At 47.9% G+C, this 13,097-nt stretch overlaps 1 protein-coding gene across 11 annotated transcripts in view; it reads right to left on the reverse strand.

The window, feature by feature from the left end:
* Window positions 1–13,097, reverse strand: part of FAM13A (family with sequence similarity 13 member A) — a 229,449-nt gene that overhangs the window by 108,958 nt on the left and 107,394 nt on the right. For all 11 annotated transcript variants that reach the window (XM_075565797.1, XM_075565806.1, XM_075565762.1 and 8 more), the window contains one exon: window positions 1,706–1,881. In XM_075565797.1, coding sequence (XP_075421912.1) covers window positions 1,706–1,881 — 176 coding nt within the window. The remainder of the gene's footprint in view (window positions 1–1,705; window positions 1,882–13,097) is intronic.

Consider the following 13,097-nt stretch of genomic DNA (forward strand, 5'->3'; position numbering starts at 1 on the left):
CATCGCGCTGAAAAACAGCTTAGCGCTCGGCTGAAACCTCCAAAGCCTGAGCACGCCTGCGGACGCTCGCGTGAGCCCCCTCTCAAGGCATCCTCATTGAGGATGCAGGGGCTCAGCGCGGAGCGTCCGCACGCCTCAGCGCTGCTTGTCCGTCTATGGACGCAGCAACATGTATGTTTGTAGCGCGAGCTATGTAGCTCGTTCCGTATCTTGCACTATGGACGAGGCCTAGCATCAGAAGCAATGTCCATGACCAGTAAATAGCCCTCCTTCCACGAGAGTACCAGTGTAATGAGAACTTTAAACGTTTACATACGTATGTGTAAGTCGTCTTTTTGTCCTGTGCTTATCCCTTTACTAGCAGTACAACCAGCTATATCTCAGGGAGAAATGGGCGAGCAAAAAATAAATAAATTTGCTTCCATAGACATCGTTTGAGATCTGAAGGTTAAAACTGTAGGTAATAGATAACTAACGCAAACACATTACTCATACGATAGCTCTACACGAAAAGGAAAAATGATGTACTGTATGCAAAACTGTATGCTGAATAATCAATTTTAGTATTAGTATTAATACAGTTTCATATGCCAATGTTGATTCATTTATAATCTACAGAATTCTAGCTGGCAGCTCAACATTGATAAGAAGGATATTGGCCTTCGACTTAACGAAGAACATGATTTATAACACACAGATAACCAGAAATGACAGACACAGAGCAGAACCCTTATCTCTGCACGGTCAGCAATGTATTTTTTTTTTGTAATAACGAAGTTCTTCCCACATCATTTCCCACTGAATACTAACTGCTGGACTAGCGACGCGCAAGGAAACTAAGTAAAACCCATGAAAGTTAATATCAAACTGTATTGCCAACTGAGACATTGGTTGTTTCCATCCTGGTGATTCCAATGTATTCTGCTTTTTGACAGTCCTGCATGTCACTGGGAATCTGCAGTAATGCAACTGGATTTCCCTCTCATGACTACATGTAGCTAGGTTGGAAATTCCACTTTTGGGCCCATATTCACTAAACGGTACATTCAGACCCCTGACAGCCTATTCATGTCAACAGGCTGTCAGGTGTCTTACGGTTAACACAGCTACGTAACTATGGCTCACAGTGCTCACAGGACTGCTTCCAGCCGTCATGCTGCAGAATTACCAAGCAACCCTTTCACGGTTAGTTATTGTGCCCCAGATACAGAAAACATGATGTTAACAGCAGAGCAACTTTCTGGCAGTGAAAGAGTTAAAGGAGCAGCATACCTAAATCCTATATGTATTTGACCTGATCCGCTGATTTCGTATAGCTGAAAAATGCCTGGCTCAGGATGATACATAGTACTGCCCATTTCCTGAGCAGCTATGGAATTAAAATGGCCACGGGCATCATCATAATGGACAAGCCCATCAAGGAGGGAGAACGGCCAGCGTCAGCTGCTGGGGTCACATCCTACTTGTTGCTGCAGGACTTTTCCAGTGAAGAAATCCCTGGCACTGCCAAGTTCAAGCCAAATAATAAACACCGTAGTAATTTGAGAAACTTTTGATTAAAACTAAATATGATTGTGACAGCCAGGGATGCAAACACTGAAGATGTTAAGCAGAAAACATGCCAAGACCAGAAAAAAAACAAGCCCCATAGATTTGGTATTGTTTTACAACATGTTCTTCAGTATCAGGAGGAGAGATTGCTAACCTGTAAACAGAGTCTGTACTGTTGGTAATTAGGGAGGCATGATCCACCAAGTCCATGACATGAGAGCCGACTGCTCTGTCTGTCACCCGCAGGCTGGTCTGAGGGATCCCATCAGATGTTTTTGGCTTGGGCACCAGGAATTCCTGAATCCGCTCTTCAGCCTTAGGCTTGTTCACCTACGAGAACAGAAAGCCGCATCAACAGAGGAACAAAATAAAGGACCTGTATCGAACACACAGCTGGGAGAAACATGTCAGTGTGATGTTCAGCTTGACAGCGTTATCAGCAAGCCTCAACAAACAACTTGCAAGAAAGCAAGATGTGGTAGTCTGAGTCACAGGGTGTACCGGCCGACTGCAGCATAACACAGGAAAACAGATAACATATCAAATTCTGAAACTCATTTTTATAATCATACAGAGCAGCAAAATAAAAAAAATAGTGCAAGCAAAAAAAACAAAACAAAACACTGCTGTGAATTGTCACAGGCACACACAATAATTGGAGATAGTACTTCAGAGCAAAACATAATCAAACCCAGCGGTTCTCAACCTTTTTTGAGCAAGGGCACCCCTTAAGGATTTTTTAAATGTCGGGTCACACCCCTGCTGTTCAGACTTCACTCATCCTTTCCTCGCTTACACATAACACACTCTCCCTCCTTTTCACACGCACATCTACCACTCTCCCACCCACTTCTTATACACTCCACGTTTACCTCTATATCTCCAGGTAACGTGAGACGAGACCGCTGAGTAGCCAGCAGAATTTTTCCATTGGGGCCGCGGTACCCTTGGCATAGGGTCACAGCACCCTGGTTGAGAAATACTGATCTAAACATACAGGCCTAAAACATCCAAGTTGCTGGAGGCAGGTAATACCGGCTGCCTCAATAGACAATGGTGCAAGCAGACCTACTGTGTGCTATACCGTTTTGAATAATGGCAAGTGAGACAATGCAGACTTAATCTGGGATTCATTGAAATGGGCCTGCGTGCAAATCTTGGGTATAGTATGGAACAAGTACAGAAAAAGACAATTCTTCACATTCACTATTTTGGTTTCCCAGGAAAGGGCGAGTGGTTTTATAGAAGAACATTAGCGGTCTAAATTCCAGCTGTGGACTTTAACTAAACATTTACAGTGCTGCCAGAACGTACCAACACCAACTTGGAGATGCTTTATGCAGATTTAGAAAAACAACACGAACGCCAAGACTCTCAAAGTGAGAAGCATTCTGCCAACTAATCCTCATTGCACATTTCTTTTCCCCCCCTTGATATTAAAGAAGCAATATAGATATATATGTGATGGAAATATTACTGTATGCTCATTTGCATGTCTTTGACAGGTCTGCAAACCCTGTCTTTCACCATTATCACCCAGCACACAGTGACATGCAAATGAGCACACAGTGCCACCTTTTGCTTCAAAATCATATAACCCACCATAACCTAACTAAGTGTAGTGAAACCTATCCTAAGCTTCATTTTGCAAAGCCAATATAACCAACTCCACACTGATGAGACCCACTAAGGTCGAAACGGCTAGACCTGTGGGATTACTGGCTATGCATCTTAACCTAGGCGGTGCTCAAAGCTGTGAAATGCAGCAAGCATAAGCTTACAGGGGACCATGTTATATGGCTTTGAAGCAAAAGGTGTCACTGTTTGTTCATTTGCATGCCATTTCCCAGAATGCCTTGCTGCAGTGGAAACACTGTGTGCTGGGTGATAATGGTGAGTATCCAATAATATTTCCATTTGCTATATGCTTTACTGTGGAGGATTTTTGTCACTTTACACACACACACACACACACACACACACACACACACACACACACACACACACACACACACACACACACACACACACACACACACACACACACACACACACACACACGCTACTTTTATCTCTGGTGACCCCTAGTTGCTGAGAAATTTATATTTTTATGTTCTGGTGTTATGGTCCCTTTTGGGAAATTAATGTAGTTGCAATACAAGCCTCACTCCAATTACCCAATAGGAAGCCGCAATGTCATCAAACATTACATCACAGTTTCCTATTGGACAACCAAAGCAGCCATCTTTAACATAAAAATTTAAATATAGAAACAGAACGGTTCAGCTCTAGCAACTCCTTGGTTTCAATTGCTTAATAAAAAATAAATAAAAAATGTGTATATATATATATTATATATATATATATTTCTTTTTTAATGGGGATATTGCGACTTTAGGAGGTCAGTCGCAACACGGCAGAACAGATGCTATTTTGCACATTTCTAGGCAATGTGCTTCAAAAATTTATTTTTATTTTTTATTTTTTTTATAAATTACAAGCAACTTGTAGGGTTGCCAGGTGTCCAATATTGAACCGAACTGTCCTGTGATTGGACACTGTCCAGTAACAAATGAGAGGTAATACTGGACATGTATGTGTCCGGTATTACCTCTCTGGGCATAGTGACCGGACCGGCTTGGGGGGACGCATGATTGCCCTGAGCAGGGAGAGAGCAGGGCTGTTGCTAGGGGGCTGGGCAGCTTCCTCCATCCTGATTGGCTGCATTACCCAGCAGCAGCCAATCAGGAGGAGATGTGAGGAGCCTGGGAGTGGGGCCAAGGAGAGACAGATACAGCATGGAGCGAAGAGCGGGGTGTGTGTATGTGTGTGTCAGTGTGTGTGTGTGTGTGTGTGTGTGTCTCGAGCGCGTCGCACCTTTCACCATTGTGTCCAGTATTTTTAGAGAAGCCATCTGGCAACCCTACACGCAACAGGATTTCTTTATCGGACAAATGTAGTTTTACTTTTTCCATTAGCATTGCCATGGTTCTGCTGCCAACATATTGTTATGAGTCTCTATTTCGTACAAGCATTTTGCCGGTCAAGGTTTTTACTCATACAGGCCTATGTATCAAGGCAAAATTGTAGCAACACTGATACCTAAAGAATCATTTTTTTATCTTATGTCTGTGGAAATATATTTGGGGTACTTTGCTGCAATGTAGCCCCATGTGGTTGCTTGAGAATATGGCGAGGGATGGACACACACATTATATACAGCAGGGATGGCCAACTCCAGTCCTCAATGGCCACCAACAGGTCAGGTTTATAATATGTCCCTGCTTCAGCACAGGTGACTTAATCAGTGGCTCAGTTAAAATGACCGAGCCACCTGTGCTGAAGCAGGGATATCCTGAAAATCTGACCTGACTGGATTTGGCTACCGCTGATATACAGGATGCATCAGATTTTGTGTAAAATTGAAGACACTTGGCTAACAAGTCATGTAACATCTGACAGGCAGGAATCGTTGTAGTGCATCGATGCCCGTTGTTGCTGACCGTTTGGGCTGCTGGAAAGACTTCCCTTCTGAAATGTTACTAAGCATTGTACATTCGGAGTAATATGTGACCCCAAATTATCACCAAGTACATTTCCATTTGGGTTCGTTTCTAACAAAAAGTCCTCTTTGGGACTCAGAATATCTTTACTTTAAATGATAAGCAGAACATCATGTTTCAAAACCATTGGCAAACACAGATCCCTAGCAAACTGTGCTATAAACGCTTTATTCTGCTGCTATGATGAAAGTGCAAATTTCTGTGGTTACTGTTACTCAACAGCCAAAATGCATTCCTTTCCGATCCAGTGTAAAGGGAACAGTCCATCTCACTTTAATTCAAAATATCCTTTACATTTTTACAGCCCTGTTCACGCTTTCCACAGTGAATCTTTAGTTTCCTCCTTATGCCATAGCAGACTGAAGGTAGCTGGTTGTAAATCTGTAGGCATTTGACTACTATACTTCAAAACGATATGTCTCAGTGCTCCTAACAATGTAATTATGAATAGAGAACTACACACAGATGGAATGTAACTTCCTGAAAAATGTCTGTCCGGGTTGGTGGTACTGCTACTTAAAAGATTATATCAAGAGACTTCCGGTGACGTCACAGCCGATGGTCTGCTAGTGAGAGAGCTCCCGGCGCCCTCGCTATTAAAATTAACAGAATAAGCTTTTCCCCCACCCCAAACTCCCCGAATTTGGACCCCACATCGAGATCAAACACTGGAGAGATGACAGGGAAGGCGCAAAAGAAGAACCAGTACCCCGTCACCAAGTTCTTCCCCCCGGCACAGCGCCTGGCTGATATCAGCCCCAATGGGCAAGATGGCGCCGAGGAAGAACCAGAGCACGAGGCGCGCAGCGGCCTGCAGAGCCCGATCGACGCAGATCCCCCCGTCTTAAATAAAGAATTTTTTGACTCCCTTATCACTAAAATGAGGAGAGGAGTCCAAGAGGACACTGAAAAAGCCCTTCAAACTATACGCGCCGAAGTGGGAGCGCTGACGGAGCGGACAGAGGACCTAGAGGTGAAAATGGAGGGAATTACAAACGAGCAAGCAGAGACCCACGAAGAAGTACTAAGATGCGGGGATGCGATCCGCGACATGCAAAGCAAGCTCGAGGATCTGGAAAATAGGGAAAGGAGGCAGAACATCCGCCTCAAAAATATCCCTGAAGACATCACGCACGAGGAACTTCAACCTTACCTCCGCAGACTCTTCCTGCAGCTTGTCCCCGACCTATCAGACCATGATTTGCACACCGACCGAGCCCACAGAGCCCTGGGCCCAAAGTCGACAGACCCCAACCGTCACAGAGATGTGGTGCTTAGAATGCACGCTTACTCCGCAAAGGAACGCATCATGATGGCTGCCAGGGATCTACGCTCCGTGACAATGGACGGTGTGCAAATCCAGCTTTTCAATGACCTCTCCCAACTAACGATAAGTAAAAGAAATGCGATGCGTCCACTTACCTCCCACCTCAGAGACCAAGGGGTTAAATACCGCTGGGGGTTCCCCTTTAAGTTGGTGGTGCTCCGCAATGGCCGCCACCACACAGTGTCCGCCCCTGAAGACGCAAAGGACTTCCTAAAAGCATTAGGGGTCCCCCTCCCTCCACAGAAGAACAACCGTCCCCGCACGGATGCGACGTCGGAGACGGCCCCCCAAGAAACCCCCCGAGCATCGGAGAGACTGGCTAGTCAGCGACTCCGGTGAATCCAGATGTCCCCGCTGCCTGCTGGAACTCAGCAAATCACAGGACGCCCTCACAGACGTCCCTTGCAGACCCAGAGGCCCTAAAGACCGAAGCAAATAACTACCACCAAAACCCTCAACGAACGAGAGTCCCCATGGGCCCTACAGACCCCAACACAACTGCCCACAAACCTTTGCCCCCCCCCCTCCCATACCCTGTCCCCCCCCTCCCATACCCTGCCCCCCCTCCTTCCTCTCCCCCCCCTTCCCTCCGCTCCCCCCATCCTCCTCCCCCTCTCCCCCCCCCCCACCGCTATTCCCCCCCTCCATACCCCCCCTCCCTCACCCCCTACCCCCCCCTCTAAACACAAATATCCAGTCTACTTACCTTCCCGCTTCCCCCTGATGCCAAGAGAACCGAAGCTGCACCCGCGGAGTTCCAGACACCAGCGTAGAGCAACAGCACCCGTGCCACTCCCCAAGCTCCACAGAAGCCGTCCTCTCGCGATCTCTACGAACGAGACTATCACCCGGGCCCCAACCCGAGGAGGCCCGACTCCGGGACCGGAGAACCAGGGACTCTCCTAACAGACACCTCACTCCAGGGTCACCTGCCGGACCCCCCCCCCCCCCTCTCTCCCTACACCGGTCCCTCTCCCCCCCCCGCCATCCCTCCTTAACCCCCCCTATCCTAACCCCCCCCCCTCGACTCCCACCTCCCCCCCCCCAAACCAGAGTACCCAGCCCACTTACCCCCACGTTTCCCCCCGATGCCAAGGGAACCACAGCTGCACCCGCGGAGATCTTGCCACCAGAGAAGAAGAACAGCATCCGCGCTGCTCCACAAGCCCTCTCTCCGCGTTCCCGATGGTCAAGAACCCCTCCAGACCCTCAACTCGGGGAGGACCAACTCCGAAACCGGAGATCCAGGGACTCTCAGAATAGACACAACTATACAAGGACTGCTGCCGGAGGCCACCTCTCCCCCCCCCCCCCACCCACAACAATCAGGTTGTATGAACGAACACTGACACCCCCCCCCCACTCCCTAATCAAAATGCCTCCAAGGAAAGCCCCATTAGCAATATACAAACCACATGTGTATAAGTAAGGTATAAATATACAGTTTAAGCATGGTCCAGGGTTAAGAAGGAGCTCTCCTCAGGAGTATCCCCCAAACACTAAAGAATGTTATAAATAACGTGCCCCCCCCTCCCCTCCCTCCCTCCCCCTCCCTCCCTCCCCCCCTCCCCCCCCCCCTCCCCCCCCTCCCCCCTCCCCCCTCCCCTCCCCCTAGGGATCTTCTCAGTACCATTGACCAACCGACGCTCTCCTCCCTCCTCCTCGTCGGTGACGCTAATATGGTTCTAAACCCAGACCAAGATAGATCGGGCCAGACTGCGGCCCCATACTCCCCCCCCCTCCCCCCCCTCCCTCCCCCCCCTCCCCCCCCCCTCCCTCCCTCCCCCCTCCCCCCCCCTCCCCCCCCCCTCCCTCCCTCCCCCCCCTCCCCCCCCCTCCCCCCTCCCCCCTCCCCTCCCCCCTCCCCCCTCCCCTCCCCCCTCCCCTCCCCCTAGGGATCTTCTCAGTACCATTGACCAACCGACGCTCTCCTCCCTCCTCCTCGTCGGTGACGCTAATATGGTTCTAAACCCAGACCAAGATAGATCGGGCCAGACTGCGGCCCCATACTCTATCCAACTACAGAAAAAAGCCCAAAAATTCCAGGATACTCTTAGAGAGTATTCGTTGACAGATATCTGGCGGACCTAGCACGTGGGCCAGAGAGACTACTCTTTCTATTCAGCCCCCCATCAGTCTTACTCGTGGATCGATTATTTTCTAGGCACCAACAATGTACTCCAGGCATCCCCCCACTCCGACATAGGCCCAATAACCTGGTCCGACCATGCCCCTATCATACTCACCCTCTCTCTGCCTTTCGTCAAAACATCAGTATATAACTGGAAACTCAGCGACTCGCTTCTCAACGACCCACAAGTGATTAAGACGATTAAGCAAATACTACACACCTTTTTCCAACTAAACAAAGGCTCAGTCCCTGCAGCAGCAATGCTCTGGGAAGCGCACAAAGCCACCATAAGAGGGGGACTCATATCACTAGCCTCCTATAAGAAAAAAATAAAACAAAAAGCCCAGAAAGAACTTACTGAAAAAATCTTAACGCTAGAGCAATTACATAAACAATCCCTATCGAAAAAGGTGTTTAGAACCCTTGAGAAAACGAGATCCGATCTAAAAATACTCCAACTTGACGAGGTAGAGAGAGCCCTGAAATGGACCAAACAGCGGTTCTATGATAGGGGTAACAAAGCGGACAAACTTCTGGCCTCAAAATTAAGAGGTATTAGGACAAAGGCCCAGATTACAAAGATCAGAACCAAAAACGGTCAAATCTCGTACAACGAGAAAGACATCGCGCGCGAGTTTGCAGAGTTCTACACGGACCTCTACCCCACTAGCCAATCAAACGATAATGATAAGAGCACCTCCGACTACTTAACCCAATGCAACCTCCCGTCCCTCACACAACAAGAACTTGAGTTCCTAAACCAGAGAATAACCCAAGAAGAGCTAGATAATGCAATATCCTCACTCAAAATAGCCAAGACACCCGGACTGGATGGATTCTCCAACGGTTACTATAAAAAATTAGCAAAATCCCTGTCCCCCTACCTCCTAGAAATGTTTAACTCCTTTCTACAGGGAGAACAGATCCCAGGCACTATGTCAGCAGCCAATTTGGCCATCATACATAAAGAGGGCAGAGACCCACTTCAATGCGGCAGCTACCGCCCAATATCCCTGCTAAACACTGACCTCAAGCTTTTCAGTAAAATTCTAGCAAACAGACTGAACCCTATTCTCCCAAGGCTAATTCATATAGACCAGGTGGGATTTGTGTCAGGAAGACAGGCCTCTGACAACACCCGCAAAATTATTGATATTATAGACCACGTGCACCTCAAACAGTCCCAGGCCTTGATACTCAGCCTCGACGCGGAGAAGGCCTTTGACTGGATCAAATGGTCCTTCCTTGACCAGACGATGCGCCAATTCGGCTTCTCCGGCCCATTCCTTGATGGAGTCCGAGCCCTCTACACTAACCCCACGGCCTTATTAAAACTACCGGGTGGCCGATCCAACCCAATAAAAATCCAAAACGGTACCAGACAAGGCTGCCCCCTTTCCCCTTTACTCTTCGCCCTGTCCATAGAGCCCCTAGCCGCCAGAATCAGAACTGAACCAACCGTAAAAGGAATCTTAGTCGGTGACAGGGAGTATAAAATCTCCCTGTTCGCCGATGATCAGATCCCCTCACTTCCCTCCCCAACCTAGAAAAACTATTAGACCAATTTGGCCGCCTCTCAGACTACAAAGTCAACACAGATAAGTCAGAGGCCCTCAATATCTCTCTACCGAATCCCATATGGACAACCCTGCAAAAGAAATTTAAGTATAAATGGAATAGCTCCCATATCAAGTATTTAGGGATTAAAATAGCGAGCTCATATGGCTCACTATATCAAACCAACTACCCTCCCCTTTTCCGTCAGCTCATAAGAGATCTCGAGACTTGGCAGACCCACCAAATATCCTGGTTCGGCAGAATAATATCCACCAAAATGAATATCCTTCCCCGCTTGCTTTATTATTTTCAGACCCTCCCTGTCCCCGTCCCACTAGCAGATCTGAGGAATATCCAGACCCATATTCTGCGTTTCATCTGGCAACAACGAAGAGCCAGGGTCCCACGGTCAGTACTTCTAGCGTCGAGGACGAGAGGGGGTCTAGGGGCGCCGGATGTAGTCCGATACTACCAGTCAGCCCAGCTGAGGCAGGCGGTGGTTTGGAACAACCCCCCGGCCTCTAATTGCTGGTTAGAGATAGAGACGCACCACGCGTCCCCGACCCCCCTTTCAGCCCTACTATGGACCCACGTCCATAAAGGCAAGAAGCCCATGAGACTCAGCCTTGGAGCAATGAGATGCACGTGGTCGACATGTTTGAAAACCAAAGGGAAATATGGCCTAGCTTCAACCCCCTCTCAATTGACCCCCTTATTCGGGAACCCGGATTTCCCGCCCGGTTGTTCCTGACCCCAATTCAGCCAATTTCAATGCCTAAACATCAGAGTGGTTGCGGACTTACTGGAAAACGACGAGGTCATGCCCCTCCGGGAACTACGAATTAAACTAACGTCCCCTGATCTTCCTATATTCCAATATTTACAGATTAGACATTTCCTGAGAACCCAATCCCCTAGCCTAAAATTCCCACCGCGCTCCAGATTTGAGACCCTCTGCCTCAGAGGCGAGTACCAAAGAGGCCTCATCTCCGAGATATATAAAATACTAAAGGCGGCCCAGCCCTCCCCTAATCATTTATATATGCAAAGGTGGAGCGAGGACCTGAACACCAATATAGACCTTGAGGACTGGGAGGATATCTGGGAGGCAGCTACCAAAACTTCAATTTGCTCCGTCACAAAAGAAAATATTTACAAAATATTATTTCACTGGTACCTGACCCCGAGTAGACTGAGCCAAATCTACCCAGGCACCCCCGACGAATGCTGGAGGGGATGTGGTCAAAGGGGGGACATGTCCCACATTTGGTGGACATGCCCGGAGATCCAAAAATTCTGGACCCGGATCCAGGGCCTTCTGACCGAGACCCCTGACCTACGTGCTGGGAAAACCAGTCGACGACCTTCCCACCCCTATAGCCAGACTCACGGCAGCGATCCTAACGGCCGCCAGATGCTGCGTAGCGGCGGCTTGGAAGAAAATCAAAGCCCCCTCTAGAAGAACGGTAGTCACTAGGATAGATGGAATTATGGGTATGGAAAGACTAACGGCAATGCTGAGACAAAAAATGCCGCAATTCTCCTCAACCTGGGAACCTTGGCCAGGATCAGGCGCCCTGACTATCACATAAACTTTACCGCAGGAGTAACTCCCCGACCTCCGAACCCCCTAAGCTCCCCACCCTCCCTCCCTCCCCCCCCTTTGTCCAAGTCGTTCCCAACTATCCACCCCTCCTTCGTCATCCCCTCTCTTTTTCACCACTGAAAATGGGAAAATGGACTATTGTGTGTCATCAACTCCTCCCATGCTATGTACATGTACCGCGCCGTATTTCTGTGCTGGCTCGTTTTCCAATGTCTGTAACATGTACCAATACGCTGTCTGACACCAATAAAGGAAAAAATATTAAAAAAAAAAAAAAAAAAAAGATTATATCAATTATGATACACTACATAATTCAAATTTTAGGGTAACATTGCATTCTTCCCATAAAACATTAAGATAGAAAAGGGGTGCGCAAACTTTTCAGCTTGCGTCCCCGTCTGCTCTCCATGGCGCGGCGGCGTCAAATGACATCATGACGCCATGTGACATCGCGTTGCCATTGCAACGTGCTGCCATTTGACCGCGTTGTCATGACGACGCATCACCCAAGAGGCGGCGGATGCCCAGGTAAGAGAGACTTACAGAGGCCTCGCGCCTCCCCCGGCATTTAATTTAAATCCTTCGGGGAAGAGCGCGGGGCCTCTGTAACTGCCGCGCTCCCCCCCCAGAAAAATCTCCAGTTTACGCACCACTGAAGAAGACAAGGGAGACAAATCTCAGTTTTACATTAATGAAAAAACTAGTTCAGTTATGCGTCAGTTTGTCAAATACTATAAATAATATGTTATTTTCCCCATTAAAAGTGTTGTTTTTCCCATGTGAAAAACAAAAGCACAAGATAATGTGAAGGGCCTTATGCCAACTCAAGGTGTCAATAACATAACAGATGCCCTGTGGTTTTCCTGCTTTTCTAACATGGTGTAATCTGCTCAGAACTGACAGATACACCGGAAACGCCGGAAACAATTAGCAAATGCAGAGAGGCCATCGACTGGTAATCTTTGAAAATCTGTTTATTTTTAGCCTGCTCATAGAAAAAAATAATGCCCGTTTTTGGCTCATTCAGTTCAAAACCTCTGGTGAGTAATTGCTTCTATGTACTTCCCCAGGGAGTTGTTATTCTCAAAACACAGATTCAACCTTTCATCTTCCGTTATCATGGAAGACAGTACTGTTAAATAAAAAAAGTGCATAAAGATTGCACAATATGGAACTGCAATGGGATTGATAATAACAGCTTTCGGGTGAACCTAAAGTAACCATATGAATCCTGCTGGTCGGTAAATCACAGGAGCTATGCTGAAATGCATAGGTGATATACGACAAATAAAAATAGCACGTGTGAGGACCTCCACGTCTCAGACGGGTCCACAAACCTGCCTTTCCCCATTACCTCATAAC

This window comes from Ascaphus truei, chromosome 1, assembly GCF_040206685.1.
Source record: "Ascaphus truei isolate aAscTru1 chromosome 1, aAscTru1.hap1, whole genome shotgun sequence".
NCBI lineage: Eukaryota > Metazoa > Chordata > Amphibia > Anura > Ascaphidae > Ascaphus > Ascaphus truei.